This window comes from Pseudopipra pipra, chromosome 6, assembly GCF_036250125.1.
Source record: "Pseudopipra pipra isolate bDixPip1 chromosome 6, bDixPip1.hap1, whole genome shotgun sequence".
In the NCBI taxonomy this organism is placed as follows: Eukaryota; Metazoa; Chordata; class Aves; order Passeriformes; family Pipridae; genus Pseudopipra; species Pseudopipra pipra.
The window spans coordinates 47,047,551-47,071,851 of record NC_087554.1 but is presented as its reverse complement, the minus strand read 5'-3'; the positions used below and the strand labels follow the sequence as shown (position 1 = coordinate 47,071,851).

The window sequence follows — 24,301 nt, the reverse complement described above, 5'->3', positions numbered from 1 at the left end:
CAGAATGGTTATTATGGAATATATGTTATACCATCTGTTACAGAAGGATACCAAGAGCCTAGAGAGGATGATTCATAATTCTGAGGCAATGTCCTATGGAAAATATAGAGCATGATAGCAGATGGAAAAAGATGGATCCAAGCAGATGGATCTGGGTGTGGTTCATGTCGCACATGCTGGCTTACACCGTGACAGAGCACCAAGGCTAATTTCTCGCCAGCAGGAACAGCCTGCAATGTGCACTTGTAGCCATCCCCAGCAAATATCAAAATAATTCAGCTGAGAAGGCAGGCATGCTCACAGTGATACTTATCCCAGCGCGACCACTGGCAGTGCAGCTGCACAGGAATAGCCAAGTGGAATATTTTACTTCCAGAATGGTATGCCAGAGTGACAAACCATGTAACACATTCAGGTATGACTGTGGATGGTTTCTAGCTTTATTCTGGACTGACCGATAGAGCTTCCCAGATGCCCACAATCACTAGTCAGTGACAGTGAGGTGACAAGCACATTGACAGCAGAATGTACTGGACCATATATGCTACTGAAACGGTGATTAGTACAGGAATGCCAGAGTTTGAATGAAGAAGGCAGTTCTTGGGAATGTTAGAGATTGTAGTTTGATTGCAATACAGTGTTTTTAAAAAATATATTAATACTTGTGATAGTCCAAAAAACCCCAGCCTAACCAAAAGGAACATTTAGCAATGACACTGGTTTGAAAAAGCAAATCACACTGACTAAATACTATTTTCTATTTAAAATTTGAACTTGCCATTTCTAATAGCACACGTGCTACTCATTTTATGAAATAGGATGTAGCCTAGATCTCACCAAACTCACTAGGACTCTTTCCTCATAGTCTGATGGGAGCTAGATTATGCCTTTTGTACACTGATACTGATTTTGGGAAGGAAGTTGCTCCACAAAAAAAAAATTTACAAGCTGAGACAGAGAAATAAGCAATATACCTCATCACAGCTGTCATTAATCACTTAGTCATTAATCTATCTTAGTTTCTGTTCAATTCACAAATTACACTAAGTATGTATTTCAGAAGGGAATATTCCTGATGTACCCTCTGCAGGTGGTTTCAGGCAAAATTCTGTTCTGGATAACAGTGTAAGTTTTTATTAAGCCCACTTAATTGAGTCTTTCAAATGAGAACTACATGTTTTTGCTTTCCTTTGATCTGCAGGTGGTAACTATTAGGATTCATCAAGTATATTTTAATCAATAGTGAGGTTTGGCAGTACAAGTATATGAATGGTCATTTTGGCAGCCTCTGGAGCCCTGTGAGGTTATTTCTTCACCACAATATCTATCTGTAAAGAGACAGCTTGAGGGAAGAAAGAAATATATTTGAAATATGCCAAAAAGATACCTGTGCCCAAAGGATGTCTGCAGAAGCCTGTGTTGGGGCCCAAGGGTAAACTGTGATTTAAGAGGCATGTTTGGCATGGGGTCGTGCATGCTCAACATCTCTCTCAATAACGTGCACAGAAATAGCTCAAATTGCTCCCCTCAGTGCAGGTAGCAAGTGACAACTTCTACCAAGTCTCAAGTGTCTGTCGGGATCTCTGCAGCCCCTGTTCCCATTAGCACCATGTTGTCTCAGATCCTGCTCTTCAAAGCTTCTGGATAAGCTATAATTAACGACTTAACAAGATCTTGAGGAGCTCTGAGAATCTCAGCTACTGGACTTCAGCTGGAGTCTCAGATGCTCAGAACCACTCAGAATTGGCTTGTAATGAAAAACAACATTGTAAAATAGGCTTTTTAATAACTTTGCACACTGCCAAAAGTAGTATGAGATTCAAGAGATGCTCTAAAAGCAGAAGGCAGGTGCACATTGTTTGTATAGTCTCATTTTGTGCCTTCTGCCCTCTCCTTCAGGAGGATTTTTATAGCTACATTTCCCATTCTGTACCTTCTTCCTTTATGCCTATGTGACAATTCCCATTGCCCTGAGCTGAAGAAATCAGCTGTCTAACAGCCTTGTCTATTTTAGGAAATCTAATGATTTACCTGTAAACAGAAAGGCACATGTCTGCAAGGTTCATCATAGTAAGCCTTGTACTTCTAATAAAATATTGATTTCCTCTCATCCAATAATTTATGACTTGATGAAGCACCCTGGTATTTTTTTCACAAGATAAAGGCGTCACCAAGGGAGTTAGGGTCTTTTTAGAATAAGAATGTGCTGTGATTTTTTTTTTTTTAAGATAGTATATTCATATGAAGCTTTGAACAATGTTATTACAGATAGATGAATCCCTGCAAGGCAAGCACTGTTGCAATACCCAAGGGAAACACAATTTTATTTTTACACTTAGCTGAATTAATTTATTGAATTGGTGCATGCTATAGTTAAAGGTCACTATGTACACATAATTTCTAATAGCTGCAGCTTTTATGTGAATTCTCCAGTGCCATAGATAGAAAAATGAAAGGTATGTTGAAGACAATGGGGTTCTCCCATTCTGTACTGAGATGATTACTTCTTTAATATCCTCTTTATAAGAATCTTTGTGGTTTAGCACCTCATATAAAACTTAATACTTTTATACAAATGACTGACAGCAAGGAAGAAATACAATTGTCTCAGGACAAAGAAGTTATTTTTAGAGTTCTGTATTGTCTGCTTGGCATCAGTTTTCTAATACTTGATATGAGCATGACATATATAACATCTATATAATTGGACTACTTGCTGCACTGTATTCAGCTGTGATCTTATTTATATCTTTGCTTTGGGAAGTTTATATCCAGATGTAGTGACTGACCAGCTCAGCCATAGCCTTTTTTCACTGTCTGGTACAGTCACTGGTAATGCAAATGCTATTGGCAGCAGCAGTTTGATAATAATGAATATAGAAGAAAAATGGGTATTTAGAAAATAATGGCCTTTAAAATCTATACTTCTATATTCATTAGAAAATAGAGACTGTGCTAGTGCCCTGTGTTTAAGATAACATAATGCTGGTTAGGTAGGGGTGACCATGTGATACGGGATCCATCTTGTCATGGTTTACCATAATTCAGGAAAGGGAATTTTCTTGGCTGCAATGATTCTTTGCAAAGCCATTTTCCAGCAGTCTTAGCACCCAGGCATAGTGACTCTGGCCCAGCAGCCATAAACAGACACTCTACACAGGATCAGGTATCTCTGTTCCTTTAGTATCTGTTTCATATGATTATGTTTCCAAAGGACCAGAAATTTCAGATACCTCCTTTGTTGATAAAACTTCCCAGCATGTATTTTCTTGTTCTGTCTTGAATGCCATAGAATGAAAATTGTTGGGATATGTTTTCCCTTTGGTAAATTACACAGCCTCTTATGCTTGAAAAAAGATTGTGTTAGTGGGAAATTATGATAATAAAAGTAATAATAATACTTGTGTTGGTGGGAGTTATTAAGAGCATTACTGAAATATGTTCTGAGATTAAAAACTAAGCCAGGTTCCAACACTTCAAAGATTCTTGTAGTTACAGAGTCTGAAGCTAAAACATGTTTTCTTGAAAAGGATTTATATTCCCAGCATCTGAATATACCACTGGTCCTCCTGACACATTATTGATTACTTCTATTTTTGCTGCTGATAAGCACTGTTGGCATTGTTGACAACTACAGACCAGAGTCAACACTGATTGAGGTGAGAGCATGCATCCTCCCTGCATTCAGCTCTGCACCCAATTACTATTCCTAGATTGCAAAAGGGAAGGATGAAAGACATTTTTCAAGGTTCTTGAAAGGGAAGTATAAATAGAAGTACTCAAAAAGCCTCCATTTCCTTATTTTAATTCTTTAATTTCTTTACTTTGTTTGATAATAGGAAAATGGGTTTAGTCTGTGGGTAGGAATGACAAAAAAATAAAACAAAACAGTGTGTTTATTTTCAAAGCAATGGCACACTTTGCAGAAAGCACAAAACTCCACAAGGAACAGATACATTAAAACAGTCTTTGGACACACAAATGTGTGAGGTTCTGAACTAGGGATTATTACTGGATTATTGTCTCGTCTTTCTCTTGTTTATTGTACTGGGGGGAAATACTGAGTTCCAAGTTTTTTATCCTCAGAAGACTTTGGTAACTTTAATTCAAGAAAGCTTTAGATAAGACCAGTAACAGACTACGTGCATGCAAACCATTTCTGGAAAACTCTTTCCGTTTCTGATGATGCTTTGACAAAAACTGTAGGCTATATAGTCATTAATAGCAGTAGGATTTGGAGCTAGAGCCAACACTTCTTTCATCTTCACTACCTGCGTTCTCTTCTGTCATCAAGGGATAACTTCGGTCATGGCTCGAAATCTGAAATCACAGTGGGGAAGTGGACAGGTTAGTGGCTGATGTCACTGATGTGTCAACAGATGAAGCACCTTCAGAAATGGCAGCTACTAACCCTTTCCAAAGCTTCCTCTGAATGTCCTCACTACTCACCCTGGGAAGGTTTTCAGCTGTGTGTCCAGTGCTGTCCACATGTCCATCCCACAGCAGCCTGTCTGTCCTTGTACCTGTTCTTCCTTGGCAAGCTGTACTTAGAGGATAAGAAAGCAACGACATGCTGGCTCCTGAGGGAGCTGGAAAGGCTTTTTGTGTATCTATCTTGTATCAAGCTATGGTCAATAGCTCAGAGAATTTTTAAATGTGTATAGCTCATATAATTATTTGAGCACCTCATTGCGATGCTTACAGATCTATAAAAACATATCAAAGCAAATAAGTACATTTAATATTTTCTCACTGCTACTCACATCTGAGAATATGGAGAAAATTTCTCAACAATGAAAGCTGATTACAAATTATCCAACTTGATAGAAATGTCTTCACACAGGACTTTTGAAATGAGACTAATGAAAAGACAGCAGGGAACAATTCTGCAGTAGAAGTGGAGTCATATGGATATGTGGATATTTACTTTTATTTTTAAGATTACAGATGTAGATTTCATACTTACATGCTAGAAAAGCATTATTGACTCCTTAATTAGGTTTTTAATGAATTAATGATTTCTTTTACCAGGGAATTTAGCTCATGCATAACTAACTTACACTGGTATCCCCACAGCATGATTCATGGTTGAACTTCTAAAACATTTCATTTGGTACTCTGTTTTTTATTAAGTATCTTTTACCTTAACTCTCACTGCAATGAGGGCATTCCTAAAAATAGCTTGTGAACTATGTATCAGTCTTTGCTGAGTCAACAGGACTAGTGGAAGACTCTCAGTCCCCCAGAAAAACTCCAGTAGATGGTGTAGGACAAAGAAATTTATTGATTTTTATTTTAACTAACACAAACTCATTCTCTGGCAATTTCCTTGCCTTTCATTGCAAGAGGAAAAAGCATCCTGTTTTAAATAGGTAGTTGTTATTCCTGCCCAACACAGCACCCTACAGTTATTCTGTGTTTATTCACATATAATTATTAATATGATGTAAGAGCTCAGCAAGATTCTTCTCATTATCCTTCATAAATGAGAGCAAAATGAACTAGCAGTGAGCTACCAAGAGCTAAAGCAGTGTGTGGGAGAACAGTATGGTGCTAAAAAGTTAAGGATTTGTCCTGCTGGCCCTCTGAGGATGCATATGCCAATTTTCCAGTGAGTGTGCACCAAGCAGAGTGCTGAGTGACACCTTGCATTTGCAAGTTGGAAGCTTTCCTGAAATAAAAGTCTGACATGAGCTGATGGAAAGAGCCAGAGCTCCTCACAGCAGCAACAGGAGGCTTCACTGTCCAAAGGCTAGCTTCCTAACAGATGTAAAGCTGCCTCACTCCACTGAAAATACCTTCTCCTTATGCCCAAGTTTCTTCATTTTAATTGAAATATAAAAGCAGATTGAGAGCTTTAGGTGGATTTCCTGACAGACAACAAAAATGAATTGAATAATTTTTCTTCTAGTTAAACAGAGAAGCAAAAAATTGGCTTTAATGTTTTGTCTCAAATGGGAATGGTTCATTTTGGTTTTGAGTTTGAAAATGGTAACATCTCAAAAATATTGGGCAAATTATAGAGAGAACACTCTTCCAAATAATCTGTCACGCTTGTTTTAGAAAAATGCCAGAAGAAAGCAGTACTGTTTTTACAAAAATTGTCTTCCAAATTATTTGTCCTAAACTAATATGAATTCATAAATGTGTTCTAGTTACCTAATTTTTTAATAAATATTGTTTTTATTTTGCCTATCTCCAAAAAAGGAAACATGTAAGAAGCACCAACAATTATATCGCTCAAAAACAAAAAAAGAAAGCCTCAAAAATAGGAATTTATGTATGTATAGACAACCCATCTCAAGGAACTTTAAACAGTTATAAATTTTTTTTTTTTTGTCCATATGCGCATTTATGCTATAAGATATTCTCCACAATACTTCTCTTTTATCTGAAGGTTGGGGGCTTCAGGCAACTGGTGAATTCAGACTGGCCCATCATTTGAAATTTTATATTATCCCAGAGACATCCAGGTATGAGGCTTAGGTACATGCAGGGAAATAGAGGAAGGACCTGTGTGCAAAGGACATGCCTCTGCAGCCCATCATGGCCTCAGGGCCTCCACATCATAAAAATATGTAGTGCTCTGAATGTCCACCTGGAGCAAGAGTTGGTCGTGGATCTTGGCATTATGATTTTGATTTGAAGGCTGATAAAAGGGCATCTTTTCTTGGTATGCAGGTTCTGGGCATGCACAGTGTGGTGGGATGTCTACAGTGGCACTGCTGATAATGGCTAGTGTGCTTACAAAGGCAAGAACTAAGCTGCCCAGAAGTGCAAAGTGCTCCTGCCACGTTTTGGGGAAAGGCAGATGGACCAAACTGGAATCCTTGTAACCAAACTGCTACTAACTGGAACTGCCGGAATACAGAGTTGAACCCACTGACTTTCTGAAGATAAGTAGAGGTGAATTTGGCTCCAGGACCTTGGGACATCCCAAACATGAAAGGATCACAGGTTTCTCAGAAACCACTCAATCAAATCAGTATTATGACTACACTTGTACTTTTCTGAGGAAAGCTAATTTACCTGGCTGTAGTAATTTCTTGAAAGTCAACGTGAATTTAGATCATGGTCATAGTATTCTAAGGTAAAAGTAAAGACGTGATGTTTATTGCAATAAACAACTTTTAATTTTAAACCTACATTTTCTAAGTTACTTCAGTTGCATACGAAGGAGCTCTTCAGAGAAGTAACTAACAGGGAGAAAAATAAACGAAGTAACAGGAAAAACAAAAAAGGAGGAAAAGCACAGAAGGTTGCAGTAAAAAGGAATCTAGGTTACATGACATCAGTTTATTTTGTCATCACATGTACATAAGACTTCATGATGGTTGGCCCTGAAGTTCATTCACGCTCTGAGAAAATATTCCCAAATCTTGCTTTTGGTTGCCATTATAGTAAATGTGTCTTTTTGACCCAGCTAAAATACTGGTACCTGGTGAGCATTTTTTTTCCTCTTCCCCACACAACATGATACTTCCATGTACTCTGCTGTGGCTCAGCATTCCTTATTTTGGCAATAAAGATGGGAGGAGATGAACAGAGATTTTTTTATAAATATTCTTCAGGACATATAAGAGAGCAAGGTGAAACAATATAGAGGAATGAACTTTGGAAAATGAAAAAAGAAGGGAATGAATGTCAAGGACTAGTGAAATGGAGGCAGAAGGAAAAGGAGGAAGAGAAGCCTGAGGCTTCCTGTTGGATGGACCCATGCAATATGACATTGAACTTTTTTTCCTTTGCTAAAATTAATATTTAAATACATATGATTGAACCAGCAAAATGAGAGTTGATGGTGTACTACAGGACATTATTTCTACTTCAGTGTCAAAAAAAGAAGTACATATAGTTCAATGCAGGGTTTAGTAGCTTTAATTCCTTGTTTTATTTGCAGACATTTGGAATTATCTCAGAGTATCACATTATCGAACTGTCATTTTTTCGTATGGATAATATACCTTAGAAAAAAATCTGAGCACATGAAAGGAAAATTAATAAATGCTGAGAATTTAATTAATTTCATACTGCTTCCTGGAACACATAAATCACTTTGACATGGAGACCAAAATTGTCCAAAAAGCTAGCTAATTAATGAATATTTTGACTTCTAGTGATGTCGAAGAACAAGACTACAGTGCAACAACTGAAATGTCTGATCATTGAGAAAACATGCAGATGAAAATGACAGTAAATCACAGAAGTGAATGTCTACAATGAAATAAAAAGGTAAAGCACACATCTCTTTGGGGGAGTTATTCAGCAGTACAAAGCATATTCTGCTGTATTTGGGGACTAATAGTAAGAAATCTGTAGCCTTGCAAACTCATTAGCTATAAATGTCAGAGGAGAGGAGCTGACTGATTGCAGGAGGAGTTTGAGCTCTTGATGAAATGTGCCATACCTCTGCAGGTGTAATATATCAAATGTATTTTGGCAAGCACAGGGTAACATTACAGCAGCTCTGACTGAGGACTGGTGATACCCTGGAATAGGTGCCCATCCCAAGAACAGAGTTCGGCTAATATGCAAGAAGAAAACTGCGAGTTTGGGAATGAGTAGCTCATCGGGCTTTTTTAGCAGTATAGATACCTGTTGCTTGTATATGAATATACATATTTATACTGAAATAAATACTGCGAAGAAAGGAGACACAATTAGACAAAAAAGTTGTTACAAAGAGAAGTAAGATAGACCAGCGGTTAATAAATCTAGGCTGGTAGGAACTTTCAAGGCTCATGTTGGGCCTTTTGTTTTTTGCTCTTGGGTGTGATGATTCACAGCTGACAGCTTGCTGGAGCTCAAGGAATAGGTTGAAAGGATCATGACGGCTCACCCCAGCCACATGGGAACTTGAGCCAGCTCCATTCCCAAACTCCCTTTTCTTCTGTATAAGAAACACATCCTTAAACTAGGGGTCTTTTTATGCTTTTCTATAAAGCCTGGCTAAACAGATCAAAATCGCCACCTAGTGAGGATAGTCTCTCAGCTCACTCATTTCACACAAGTCTGTAAATACAACTGAATATTTGTAATATTCCACTGAATTTGAGTGTAAATGCTATAAACATTTTGCAGGAAAAAAAATCAAGCATTTAAGGAAAAATGTGACAGAAACACAGGCATTTTCCATAAAATAACAAATACAGGGATTCCTACCACCTCTCACTGCAATCATTAAGGTACTTACTTTAATGTCTTCTGAGTGTATTTACAGGTATCTTGAGTGAAGAGCCTGATTTACTGTCTGCATTGGGTGTGTTATGCCTCCTGTATGGATAGTGTTTCAAAAGGTCTCCAAGTTCTTGATCCTGGTTTCTCTGAATGAACTGCTAAAAATAAACAAACTGCATAATTGGCTAAAACCCAAAGAACTATCCAGAAGTGGTTTCACTTGAACTATGTGCGTAATGAATTGAAGTGAATGCACAACAAAGAAAAGATAAACCAACATGTACCATTTTAGCAAGTTTTTGAAAAGGCTTCCAGTTAAATCCATTTTGCAGGTTCCTTTGGCTTGATCTGAGTAACTGAACAGGCATTTGGAATCTGCAGACTTCTTCATAGCTATCAAATCATTCTTCAAGTTCCCACTTTCTATTATTTCTACCTTGACACCCTATGTAATTTGCTTTCTGTTACAGTGAAGAAATAAACTGGCTATTAAGGTTTAAAAAATGCATAGTAAATCACTGTTAAGATTTTATTTTAAAAATAATTAAAGTTAAATATACTATATTTTAGATTCTTTTTTTTCCTGTCCTACATTTAGTCTTTTAAAATTTACATTGTAAAGACTCTGTGCAGTTATGAACCTAAACCATAAGAAAAAGTAAGGGAAAATACACAAGAGCCTCAAGATATGAGAGCTGTGACTTTCAAATAACCACATAAAAGAATTCTGAAGAAATCGTGAGTAAAAATAATAGTGAGACAGGAAGTATCAGGGTTTTTTTCTCAAATAAAGTTATTTTCCTTGACTTGCCTTGGTAGACATAGAGCTGTGGTGCTTACTGCTGATGAATATTTCTAGATCTTTTTGAAACTGCCCATGCCAGGCTTATTTAAAATCAAATTTTGAATCTACTAGCAGTATCATAGGGATCCAAAAAACCTTCAGGATTTACTTTTTTTCCTTTCCAAACAGGGCTAATTTTAAACTGCTAAATGCTACTGCCTACGTTTATTTCCTGCTTTCCACATAAATAAATCATCCTCTAAGTGTGAATACTAGATTTAATGATGAAATGTGCTACTCAGACAGGGCATGGGGGATTATCATGGTTGCAAAATTCAATGCTAGATTGAATGTGGAGTCACTGGCAATGCATTCACAATACACTGTAGTATCTTATCCCTTCTTCTGTGAGGTCCCAAAGATATGTGAATAGGACTGAGACACTGCATTTTGAACAAACAGCCATCAGATGTGGAAGGAAGACTGCCACTGATCACATCAAAATAGGTGTCCAAGAAATTACATCTTGTATTTCACACATTTCCAGCACTAGCTCTGTAACAAATGTGAATGCAGCATTGTTTCCCTGCGCACCACCTTCGTATGAAGCTTTTTCTTAGGTTGGTGGTGCTCCACAGAACCTGTACTATGGTCATGTACGCTCACTGAGCTGCCATGTGCTCGTTTTCTGTATGCCAGGAAGGAGAGCTCACTTCTGCCTGCATGGGGTTACCAAGAATACATCAGCAGTCATAGTCATAGTTTGACCCTTTCTGGATTTCTTTTTTTCTGCTGCAATGCATTCCAAGGACAAGCAGAAACTTTGGTTTATTGTGGCTTATCTATTGGGTTGCACTGCATGAGGATAAGCAAAGAAGATGGTGAAGCAATGTGTTTATTTTCTCATTCTGAGAATACAATGAATCTCAGGAATTGCTTCACAGATAGTTGGCACAGTTATAGTTCCTTTTGCCCTCTAAAAATTAGGGCTTTTTACCTTCCTTCCTGTTTAAGAGTCCTTGGGTCTCCTGAGGTTAAAAGCCCCCTGTGGTAGACACGGGAATTATCACATGTGAGAGTTGGTGCCTCAGATTAGGATACTATTAGGAACAGTGGGGAAAGGAGTTACAGGGAACAAGTTAGAGGGAAGGAGAGGAAAACAGTGGGGATGAGCTATGTCCTGAAGCCACTGGATGCCCACTCTCCTGCCCAGTAACCATCTGTTGTGTGTCTGGATGGACTGTGGAAAGCTGAAATGGAAGAGACTGTAGGAGCTATGGAACCAGGAGGGTGACCAGTTGTGAATGCTGTACCACTTTGGCCGAGTTCTCTATCTGGCATCTAGAAGCAGTTGTTCAAGGAAATACAAGGGGAGGATGTATTTTCATTGGAGCTGCCTTTTACAACCTTTCCCTCTTTCTCTGCACCCACTGGAGTGGAGCCGCTAATCTCTGCAACTTCCCCAGTCATGCCTCCTCAGTCTTAGCAGTTTGTTTTATTTAGGGATGTGAGCCTAAGGAATTCTGCCCACACTGCACTGACAGGATCAACTGCATTTGCTCACAGTGTTTACTCACACATATAATTAAGTATGTGAAACAGAAGACAATGTATAGATCTCTCTTTTAGACTGTAGCTTTCTGGATTTAGAACTTGTCATGACATCTGCTAAAATACCAGCTATGAGATGATGGAAACTGAGGTGACAATCTTTCCAATGGCTGAATATACCCTTAAGATATTACTGGAATTAAGAAGCAAATAAACTCTGTGCTAAAATGCTAGAAATTTGAAACAAAATTATTCCTGGGTGTAGTTTTTCATGTGGGGTTAGAAAAATAGCCAAGTTGTCCCTCTATTGTTAAAAGGGAAGAATACTTTAAACCGGGAGAAATTAAAGGTCAGGCCAAGATTCTACAAGAAATCAAAATATACCTACAGCTAAGATGGAATATAGCACAAATTTGGGGATATTAGGACCAGCTCTTGAGAAAAGCTTGTGAAAGTTGTTGTTTATGTTAAATAAACTTCACTATCTCATCTGAAAGGCCATGAGCCACAACTAGATGATCTGAAGAATCATCATAGAATCGCTGAATGGCTTGGGTTGGAAGGGCCCTTAGAGATCATCCAGTTCCAACCTCACTGCCATGGGCAGGGACATCTTCCATTAGGCTCAGAGCTCCATCCAAACTGGCCTTGAACACTTTCAGAGATGGGGCATCCACTGCTTCTTTGGGCAACCTGTTCCAGTGCGTCGCCATCCTCACAATAAAGAATTTCTTCCCTATATCTAATCTAAACCTACTCTCTTTCTATTCGAAGTCTTTGCCCCTTGTCCTGTCACCACATGTCCTTGTAGGAAGTCCCTCTCCATCTTCCCTGTAGGCTCTCTTCAGGTACTGGAGGCTGCAACTAGGTCACCCTGAAGCCTTCTCTTTTTCAGGCTGAACAAAACCAGCTCTCTCAGCCTTTCCTCATAGGAGAGGTTCTCCATCCCTCTAATCAACTTGGTGTCCTTCCTCTGCACTGACTCCAATAGGCCCATGTCCTTCCTGTGCTGGGGATCCCAGAGCTGGATGCAGCACTCCAGGTGGGGTCTCACCAGAGCAGAGTAGAGGGGCAGAATCCCCTCCCTCGACCTCCTGCCCACGCTACTTTTGATGCAGCCCAGGACACGTTTGGCTTTCTGGGCTGTGAGCACACATGGCCAGCTCATGTCCAGCCTCTCATCCACCAGCACCCCCTAAAGGTTACATATGATTGGACACTAGTACAGTATCTGGATGTGCTTTCACACAGTCTGTCAGCACCTCCATTGTTCATCCTGCAACAGATCTTCACTTTACCAAGAAAACAAAACAATGGAAAAGGAAAGAAAAGAATCTTTTGTCCCCCTATTGAATTTTTAACCAAGCAGTTGCTATAGCAATATAATTTCTCAAAATACTAAAGTAACAGCTCCTGAGAGCTACCTCCGCTCCTGTGAGACATTTTTTTGTTTCAATTTCTCTCACACTCCATTTAAAGAAACTCTCTACTCCCACCACCAAAATATTCAAAGTTAATTTGGAAAACAGAACAAAAAAGGGATTGACCTATTTTCCTACTTTTTTTTGCACCTCCCACTGTTTTAGCATTCCCATCCTACATTAGTGATATGATGTGTACACTTTGATGTTCAGTGAGAGATGCTATGGGATACACATTCTACTGTACACAAGCTGGATAGAGGCTGTAGGTGATACACTGCTGACAATGCCTCTGGTTTGGCATAGATGAGAATCTGACTCTATCTTGTGCCGTGTCTTTGTAATTCACTTGGATCAGGCTTTTTACATATCATTTGATACAGTTTTTTCCTTAGTGTTTTCTGTTTGGTTTTTGGTGGTGGTGGTTTTTTTTGGTTTGGTTTGTTGTTTTTTTCTCCAAAGTCACAGTCCAGAATGGAATTTATGTGAATTATCTTTGTTACTTTTAATTACAGCTGAACAGCCAAAACTTCCCTGAGTCAGCTTAGGCTAGCAATTTGACAGTAACACAGCCAAAAAGAAAAACCTTTATGATATGCACAATGTGTTTCACTCTCTTTCCCCTTATCAGAGGATCAATTATCAGACACTACCTTGGATCAGCAGCACTGGGGACCCTGTAGGTGCAAAGGAGTTGGTGGCCTTGGGCAGGGGTAAGCTGACATCTTGCAGGGCTCAGGGACCACCAGGAGCTGCTGTCTCATGCAGAAGGAAAACCCTGGCAACTGTCAGCACTGGCCTATGGGTGCACAGGCTGTCCCAGCTCCCGCTGAGCTCAAAGCCCTTCTTTGCTTTCTTTCCCTGCAGCCTTGCTCTGTGCAAGCAGATTTTCTGCCTCTGAGGTTGTGCCGGTTCCAAGCCCCCTTATACTCCCACCCATGTTCTCCCTCTGTGCTGTGTGGAGGTGCGAGAAAACAAATAGTTTGGTCCCTTAGCACCTTAGAGAACTTGACTGATAGTGACACTGATGAAATCGGTAATTAATATGGAAAGTGGCCCAGGAGTGACACTGCTGAAGACTGTCACCAGACTTACCAGAGTGCTTTCAGTAGCGTCATTCTCTGTGAATGGAAACAGGAAGTGGAATATATTAATCTTGTAACTCAAATTCACACTTCCTTTCACTTTTTTCAGTTATTCTGAAGTTAGGTGTGTTAGAGGCTCAAAAATAAACCAAAAAAGGAAAAGGGTAGCCAGGTGTCTGTTAGCCTACAACCATGTGAGTCAGGACTGACTGCAATGACATTAACAAAGTGAAGCTTATGTTTAGCTATGTCAGAAAGGAATAATGATCTGGGGTGATGCAAGTTGTGGCTAATGGTTGGACTAGATGTTCTTAAAGGTCTTTTCCAACCTTAATGATTTTAAGATTCTAAAGAAAACAGATTAAATGAAGTCTGAAATTCCACCAGCTAGGTCACCACAGTTCACTGAAAGTCCCCCAACTTACGAAGCTGAGCTATGTATTTGCTGGACATTTGGCAGGTGGATTCTGCTTTAAGTGAATTATTGATAGACAAATTCACCTCTGCTGTTATCAAGCTGATAGCAGTATCATTTGGCACTGACATTTCATAGCCTGTGGATATTAATTAAATTACCATCACAGCCCTTTTAATTATCCATATTCTTATCATACAGATTTGAAGTGAGATAGGAACTACAGTGACTCACTGAGACCATACACTAATGTTTTTAGGCATTGTCTGTGGTGAAAATGGAATTTGAATGCATGCCTTTCTTCTTGCCATTAAATAGACATTTGAATTTCATAAACTCTTTTCTGTAAGGAATGTCTTTGCTTTGGGAAGAGTTCCTGTGGATTTGCCTATAGAGCCATCAGGAATTCTAAGTGGAGTATTCAATAACAATAATGCATAGCATGGATTGGAACCTGGATGACATTTATCATGTCCTATGCTTCCTGTAACACTGCAATTTTAAACAGAACATAGGTGTTCACTTTCATATAGTAAGTTTGGTCGAACTGGGTCAACGAAATTTGGAGAAAGAATGAAAAGAAGTGTAAATTTTTAGCTATGTAAGAATAATGAAGTAAATACACAAATGATTGAAGTACAGGACACTGTAATCTCTACATCTAGAAGTTTCCTCATTTCTCCAGAGGATTGTGATTTGAACACACAGATTGAGCATTTTGGAGCAATTGAAGGAATTAGGTACTTACATTTTATTATCATAAAGGGATAGGACCCTGGACTTATATGAGTTTTTCGTGAAGCCCAGCCTATGGGCCAGCCACTGTCATTATTTTCCTTTATCCTGAAGTGAATGTTCAGCAATGCAGGGAGGTACTATAGGAAATGATGCTATGAAAAATATCCACATATACCATATAGGTTGGTCCAAGCTATGGCTTTCAGGAGCTTTGGTGGAATATTAAAAAAATATAAAATCTCAAGACCAAATTTTGTGGAAATCAAGTTTTTTGCATAGGGTCAGGACCCTAAGTTTACCAACAGAGTCTGTGGTCTCTTCTCCTACCACCTTAAGGATTGACTACCTGTGCACAGGCCAGTGCTGACATGGTGCTGCCATGCCCAGTCTTGTACCTCGCTGATCCCAACCTGGCCTTCCTGACTTGGCTTCCCAACTTGACCTCAGATCTGCCTCATCACTCCAGATTTGTCTGGTGATCACGGACAGTTGGCCAATACTGGTTACCGTCACCAGACCTGCTCCGTGTGCCTCGCTGGGGCTGTGCCACACATAGGACTGTGTGGCTTGTCAGTGATGATGCTGCCAAGTCTGCCTGGCTGTACCCTCAGCTCCTGGCCCACTGCCCCATGCAGAGCAGCCAGCTCTCCCTATTCCCTGACACACAAGTTAAATTGCACTCAGTTTTGTTGCTTAGCTTTAGTTTTCATTATTCTTTATTCTGTAAATTAATTCTTAAACTCTTTAAAGCGCAAATAGAATTAACTTTCCAAATTTTCCAGCATGTGACAGATCTAAAAGTGAATCACTGAGTTCTTCTTTCCATGAAGTTACAGTGAGGTTTGGTTCTGCTTTTATTCCAGTGCTACAGTGAAATTTCACATTCTGTTGCAAAATGCATAGGTCAGCATAAGGACTAATCTGTGGTGAAGTAACTTGCACCGCTCCTTGCATAATTTTTCCCTCATAATATATAAGAAGGAACTACAGGAGAAAAAGAAAAAACACACCAAAACAAAATCCAGCAAATGGAAACAAAAAAGAGAAGGGAACATATTTTTCTAGAGAGGAAGGCAACAGCCAGAACAGTGACATACAGAGTTCATAGGATCACAGGACAATTGTGGTTGGAAGAGACCTCAGGAATTCTTAAGTCCAACCTTCTGCTCAAGGGAAGGTCAGCTACAAGGGCAGACCAAATTGCTCAAAGCTTTGTTCAGGTGGATCCTAGAAACTTCTCAGGATAGAGCACACAGAACACATTGGTGCAACCTGCTCCACTGTTTGTCAGCCCTCATAGTTCAAAAGTTCTTCCTTAAATCAACTCTTACCCTTCTTGCTTCAGGTTATGCACATGATTTCTTGTCCTTCCTTCTATGAGCTCTTGTGAAGAGCTTGGCTCCATCTTCTCAATACCCTCTTTGCAGGATTGCAAGGCTGCCATTAGGTCCCCCAATGTCTTCTTTTCTCCAGGCTGAACAAGCTCAGCTTTCACAGCCTCTAAGTTCCCATTTCAGAACGTGAAATTAATTGAAAGTATAAATAGACACAAACAGCAACTCACGAAAATTATGGAAGTGCTCTTTGTAATGGAGAAAATTTTAATTTACGCGCAGATTGATATTCTCATAAGAAATTTCTTACTGCTTGTGACCACTGTATGCACATCCTCCATATATGTCAGACCTAGAAGTGTGCTGAAAAGTGATGATCAAAATCTTTCCACCACACAGATTTGCTAGAGGAGAATTTTTTTTTGACGGAAAGAAAAATTCTTTCCCTATGAAACTGAAAAACTACCATTACCAAATATTCTTCCTGGCAATTGAACAAAAGTAAAAGGTAGTGAGAGAAGAAACTCCACATTGTGTTTAACTCTTTTCAGAGGCTTGGGTGCCTGCTGCTACCAGGGAACCAGGCAGCTGTTTCTGGGGCCTGTGCAGGAACAGGTCCCTGAATTAACAGCTGCTCTTTCGATTTGGACTAAAACAACTCTTTCAAAATGTGGGTTCTTTTGCTTCCATTCTTATTGTTTGTTGGTACATTCATGTTCTTTGCTGGTTTGTCAGTTTTACTGGTTGGTTTGTTCAATTTTTTTTAAAATCAGCAAACTGAGAGCCCTGGAATCTCTAGCTGAGGCTTCCAGGTGCAGTTAAGTAAAAGGATATAAACCTTGCTCTATTGACTCTGAAAATGTAACCACAGTCCAGATTTCAGTCATAATAAGCAAGTCTAAAGGCTGGCCATTTATGTTGTGGAGATGTGAAACCTCACTTTTCAACCTTTTTCTTCCTCCCTTCATATATCAGGAAAAGTTTCTTTTGAGTTAAAACAGTAGTGGCTAGAACTGGTTCTTTATAAGCACTTAAAGTAATGAATCTTCCACTATCTGAAACCCAATATTGATATTGTAATGAAACTGCATAAAATATGGTTATTCATTAGAACATATATATTTCAAAGGAAACAAAAGCTGAAAAGCTTAAGAGCAGGTAAGTACCCCTGCACATGAAGTAAAAATTTTAAGAAAGGGGTGATCTCAGGTGTATGCTGAAGAACAATTTGAGTCTTCACTGAAACACAGGAACCATCACAGCAGCCTAAATTACACCATGAATTTAGAGAGAAATTTACAACACTCCCTCTGTCTGCTCCTTTGTCAATCAGGACAAGGAGGACTTCAGCCTTCCTCCGGCTGAGTACATGAATGCCCATCTTGTGGGCTAGCTAGCAAGTTGCAATAGAAGGAAGTTCTGTGGGGAATCCTCAGTAATTCTGTCATGTCATGGTCATTCTTCTTGACTGTGCATGTGTTTGTTGTCCTTGATTTATGTACCATACCTGATTTAAAGATACGTGTTCATGCTCCATTGATTTCATTGATCCTATAGTAAGTTCTTATTGCCTCCAGCTACTGGTTTTTTTTAGATTGGCATCTCTAACTTTTGGGGTATTTCCTAGGTACAGACTGGAGAAGAATTTTTCTTTCTTTTCCCTTTAGGTCACCCAATTTTGCCTTGAATGTGCTCACTCAGGCTTTTTTGACATCTCCATTTCACAGGAAGTTCTGTAGGTGATCATGGCACTGCTTTTTGTAGCAGAACTGCACAGAGCATGGTCTTTCACTCGGTCTTCCTCACGCTTTCGTAGGCACAAGCAGCACCTCAGCACATTCAGAATGTGTGTTTGTGCAGTTTCACTCAAAAAGCAGTAAAGAATGGGGTCCGCAATGCAATTCAAACTTGTTAAGGCCTGTGTGACTCTGTAAACCTTATACATCGGCAGCAAAAGGTGTGGGTCAGTGGTGGAAGGTTCTCTGATGCTGCGAATAAGCAATATAATGTGATATGGAGTGAAGCAAACAATGAAACTAACTGTGATATTCAGAATAAGTTTCCTCACTTTTTTCTTTTCTTCATCTAGTGTGGCTTGGTTACACTTCACTACTTGGTAGATTTTATGGTAGCAAAACACAATGATTATCAAAGGGACCAAGTACCCTGAGCATATCCGAAATAAATTTATCCGTGCCTGCCACCCTTCCAGGGGGTATGTATCATAACATAATGTATGATTAGTGAAATTGCAAGGATCACTGAATACTTCTTTGTACACCAATATGACTGAATTCAAGATGCTTTCCAGAAGCCAAACAGTTACGCTGACAATCAGTGAAAATCTTCTTGTGCGCAAGTGCTGGAGCTTCAAGGGGTGAACTAACGCCAGGTACCTGTCAACAGAGATGCAAGCAAGGAACGCGGTGCTGGTGTAGAAATTCATATACATAAGGAAGGCAGAAACCTGACAAAGTGAGGCAGAGAGTCTCCAGTCATCTCCATTCCAGGCATAATTAATCCACAGAGGTAGAATCAAAGAGTACGAAAGATCAGCTAGGGATAGGCTAAAGATGTAGACTGCTGACTCATTCTTTTTCCTCACCTGAATGCAAGATGAATAGAGGGATATGCAGTTGATGGGGACACTGATCATCATCACAACGCTGTACACAAATGGAAACAAATATTTATCCAGAGTGTGATCATCATGGCACTCAGCAGTGCTGTTGTTCATTGTAAGCCCCAAGTAGTATCTTTGGGCTAATTCCAGCCTGGGTGCAATAAAGACCCCTCTGTAGTCTGATGGGTGGTCATCTGTTACTTCAGAACCTTGTCGACAAGATTCTCACCTTCTGTTACTAAAGAAGAAAAATGTCAGCTATAATGTTTTTGTTTGTTTTTTATGGGCTTCTTGGTGTGTGTCTTTTTTTCTTTTTAGAAGAAAGAAACTGTGTTTGTAGGAGATCAAAGGTTTTAAACACTCCTGGAGTTAGGACTGCATAGGATAAGGAACCCAAAATCTAAGGTGTCGAGGTCAGTTAGATGCAAACTTCTACAGCAGAAGCAGGATGAGTAGTTAAGACACTTCCAGTGGTGGGGTGGTGTCCCGTAATCCCAGGTCTGTCTTGTGGGAGAGTTGAAGGAGATCAGAAAGTGGCCTAGAAATAATAGAAAGGCACTTTCTATTATTCTGGTAAGCATGATTTTGGGAACACAAATAACCAAATAACCTCCTCCCCTCTAAGTCAATGGAGGGACAAGGATAGAAACACAGGGATTCAATTACTGTTGGGATCTGCTCAGAAGAGGAAAATGCATGACTGGTATGTCTTTCTACTGCGAATCACTCTCTCATTGTACCTTCACACATCCCTGCTTTCTCTCTCTTCCTTTGTATGCAATCCTGCAAGAATTTGCCATCAACTGTGCTATTCCAGTAAAATTTACTGCATGTCCCAGAAACCCTCATGTGAAACCTGGCAGGCTGCTGGGTTCCTGCATGCACAGGAGAATCTGCTGGGTGTCCCTTTGACTCATGTCAGGTGGAGACTCTGAGTACAGTTGTTCATTTACACTTCTTTCCTCTAAAAATTGCAGTTGCCATGCATGAGCTATAAAACCATTAGCAATTAAGCTTATTTTAGGCATTACCAGAGCTGTGGGTATCAACAGCTTCAACATGAATATACTAGTAAAATGGCAGCTCTGACTAAAGCAGTGGGATGGGAGGAGCTGTGTGTGTGAGATGTAGAAGCAAGTTGAAGAGCTGACCTTTAAGTAAGAAATGGTGTACAACTATAGCAGTGAGACAGCTGGTACTCACTGGTTGTATCACAGCTCTGACACTCAGTAGTTCTCTTCTCTAAAGACCTAATTGTTATGTTCAGGAAATATGAGAATGGAGAATATTTGTTGTGGTCCAGTTCTACTGCCAAATATACAAACTGCTTCAGAGACTATCTGTGATAACTCATCTGTGCTTTGAGCCTGGACTACCAGCAGAGGAGGTGAAGAGGCTGAAGAAGGAGTAGGTTGCAAGATAGCAATTTTGCAACTGTCCTCACATGGGAAAGAACTCAAACTGAAAACAACTCGTGTGCAGAAACCTTCCCATGTGGTAAGAAAAATTCAGCCTTTTATGGGTTTGATGCGTGTGTTTGGGGAACTTTGTGGGTTTATCAGAGAAACCCAAGCAGGTTTATTGCCTCTGCTGAGAGGTTATTATATGGATCTCTTGTCTATAAAAAAAACCCCTTTCATGCCAAAAAAAAAAAAAAAAGGACCAATGACAAAACTAGTCAGAAAGCAAGTATTTAATTTTACCAGCCACTGCTTTATTTGATCAAGTTGGCTAATCTTTTACAGTTAGAGTTAAATTAATTCCCAAGCTTGAAAGACAAAGAAAATTCTTGAGAATGACTAGCCAATTTGGTCCATTGAAGAACTTTACCTACATGGGAACTAACTAAAAAAAATGCAGTGTCTGTATTTAAGACAAACATAACATCTCTACATTTCAGTGTGGTTTAGTAAAACCACACAGTAAATAGGGCATTGTAAGCTTACCAGTATAGACAAGTATCACAAATTAAAAATCTAGCTCTAAAAATTGGATTGCAGGCTTTTGCTGACCCACTTCATACCAAAAACAAACACACCAGATGAGTAAAAGATAAAATAACTACCTCTTCTTCTAATCACATTTAGGCATCTCTTTTCCTATGACAGGTCTCTTCATGTCTAACAGGGAAACATGCCCTTTCAAAAGCATGTGTGTAATGTAGTGTATGAGGCAGTGTTTACTAGTCTCGTGACTGAGAAACTGGAATTCCTTCTCCCTCCCCCATAAACTCTTTCTCTTTTGTTAGTTGTTGTATTACAGAATTGTCATCCTTACAAGCTCCTAACTTGTCTCCGTGTTGCTCACAACAGCTTCTCTCTTTCGTATCTACTCACAGACCAACAATTTCCTCATACCACCCACCTTTTTTGCTTCAGCTTTCTCATTTTAGCTCATTGTTTTTAAAAGTTCTGCTCTGTTGATCTCACTGATCCTAGGGTAAAACACTTGTCCTTATATTGCACTTGTCTGAATAAACCACATGTTATTTGGGGCAAGACTTTGCTTTGCTCTTCTGTCATCTGCCTTAAGGAGCTAATATCTGAAGGTATAATTGATCAATGGCAGGCTGGGCCACTGAAGATGAAAATCAAAAAAAATGAATTGAGACCACATGAAATTTGCCATCTTGGAAAGTTTTTTCTGTCCTTCATATTCACATGTCACTGTACCCCATCTTTTTCTTTTATTTTAAAACAGTTTATTTTAAAACAGTATGTTCATTAGCTTCTGTGAACGCAGCCCTGGAGACTGTTTAACATCCAGGTAATCCATGTCCCAGCTGTGATGACACATCGATGGTACTTATATGAAGACATGCTTTCAATCAGGGTAATAATGAGAAGTGTGTCATTCTGGCATGTATTGATGACCTATACTTAAGTGTGTCAAAGAGCCAGCAAATGAAGCATACCACAATGCACGCTGCAGTTTCTTGCACAGAAATATAAAGCAGAAAGCACTGTTTTTCCTGATTACAAGAAATTCCAGTCAAATTGCTTGGGGTCTTATTTCAGAGGACGTAGTCCCTGTCATACTTTGTTGCTCAGTTGTTTTTCTGATAATTAGGACTTTGTAATGCAAGATGATTTTGCTTACCTTAACGCCTTCCCAGGTTTTCTGTCAGCTACTGAGCGTACCTGCTGGTTTTGCCAAGGAGGATGGCATTGACTTACAGCTATTCTAAAAAACAATGTTTGATAATTTACCCCACTGATTTTTATTTAAAACAAACAAAACAAAACAAACTATAAAGGAATTCCTGTTTAATGATGTAGTTTAATGGTTTGATTTTTATGGGCCAAACCGACTGTGACTAATTCCGTAGACTTCTGACTTATTTTATAGACTTGTTTTGGTATGAATTGCATTTCAAATGAAAAAAAAATATTTTTAACAGTAATTTTTTCTTTTAGACACATTATTCAATTATTATCATAATTCCTGTCTCTGTCATTTTGCTACAGAAAACCTGCTGTACAAGAATTCAACAAGAACTAAAATTTAGAGAAATGGACAGGCAAATGTTATGCTTCAAGTAACATATGCAAACAAGCCTGTAAAGGAACCTTGTGAAAGTTTCTAGAGAAAGGTAGTAATTATATATTGTATTTGTATCAATGCTTTCCTACAATATCTTCTTCAGGCTCAAAGAGAGATTTATGTAGTCTGTCCATTGATGAAATTTTGAAAGTAATAAAGTTAAAGTTAAATTTTCATAAGTATAGATATATAAATACATAAATACTCTTATCTGTAAACAACTTTCTAAGGGAAGAAAGGAAGAGTGCTGTGTGAGCTACTGCGGTAGATGCTGTACTGGTGATATCGTACATCAACCATAAGACAGAAAGACAGACAACTTTCTGGATTTCTTTTTTCTCTTAAAGCAATTTCAACAAAGTAGATTGCTTTGTGTTCTCAAAAATAAGTTCTATTGCCAAGTTGATTTCCTTGAGAAACTTCACAGTTCAGGAGAACTGAGATACACCTTTCAGTAATGTGGACTTTTTTGCTTAAAATGAACAGCATTTTTCCTCAAGCAACACTAAATTTCACCCATGGGTCTGATAAGATTCTGTAGAGACTCCAACAGGTCTTAAAGAGCTTGGCCTTTTTAACTTGGAAATACGCTTTATGGACTGCTTTATTGAGCATAAACATTCTGTTAATGTGAGCAAATAGAAAGAAAAAAGCCATGTCTTTCAGGATATAGGCCATGGAGGCAAGTATTATTTTGCTATATCATTATGTGCATTAAGATTTCCTCTATTCATGAAGAAAGATTTACAAAATATTTTCATGTACATGATACTTGGTATTCTAAGAAGCTATTTTTACCAGAGCTTATTTTTCTGCTAATTTTAAGCTTTGTTTATATCTATCTATCTATCTATCTATCTATCTATCTATCTATCTATCTATCTATCTATCTATCTATCTATCTATCTATCTATCTATATCACTGAGTATTTTGTTAGTATTTTGTGTTTATTGCCATAAAATACTAAAGAACAATAACAGAAGACCTACTGGAACCCCCTGTGAAGCCTGAGGCACTTTTTGCAGTGATGGGACAGCTCAGAATATTGAAAACTCCCTCTCATAAGCACCAGGTATTTTGACTATGGCAAAATCATTACAACAAACAAAAATCAAGCTGGCATGTCTTCCCTAAATCAATCTTTAGTTGTCATTTGCCCCTTAGTCTCATGTTTCAGTTGTGCTGAGATTCAAATAATCCTTCCCCCAGAGAAATCTTTCCCAGCTCCTTTTGTGTCCCTTCTTTTTATTGTATGATGCTAACCTCACATTAAGGGAGAGATAGCTTGAAACCTGTTCCAGAATATAAGTTGTGTGTCTGACTTCTTGGATTTTGAACACTTACCTTGGCAGCCATGTGTCCCCGTGTAGCAGTGTCCCTGTTGTACCATTGGTAGTGTAACCCGTGTCTGCTTCTGAGGAAAAGTGTCTAAGTGTCTGCTTCTGCTTTATCAGATACAAGACAGGAAGCTGCTTTTAGAAAATGAGTCACACGTTTCACACATTTCTTAATTTTTTTTGGTCTCCTTTTTTTTTTTCCCCAATTCCTTGTTAATCTAAGTTTATCCATGGGGAAAAAAAGATGACATAATTACAAATAAATATGGAAAAAGGATGGTACCAACCTTGC

The 24,301-nt window shown here is 38.9% G+C and overlaps 1 protein-coding gene across 2 annotated transcripts; it reads right to left on the bottom strand.

Moving 5' to 3' along the window:
* Positions 1 to 15,865: 15,865 nt before the first annotated feature.
* GPR65 (G protein-coupled receptor 65) lies at positions 15,866 to 24,192 on the bottom strand. 2 transcript variants are annotated; one of them, XM_064658915.1, is made up of 3 exons: positions 24,017 to 24,192; positions 22,228 to 22,311; positions 15,866 to 19,666 (listed from the first exon to the last, which is right to left on the bottom strand). In XM_064658915.1, exon 3 carries the CDS (start codon positions 19,240 to 19,242, stop codon positions 18,199 to 18,201), a length of 1,044 nt encoding a protein of 347 aa, XP_064514985.1. In that variant the 5' UTR covers positions 19,243 to 19,666; positions 22,228 to 22,311; positions 24,017 to 24,192; the 3' UTR covers positions 15,866 to 18,198. The 2 variants fall into 2 exon arrangements, with proteins under 2 accessions (XP_064514985.1, XP_064514986.1); XM_064658916.1 differs by lacking the exon at positions 22,228 to 22,311.
* Positions 24,193 to 24,301: the final 109 nt, after the last annotated feature.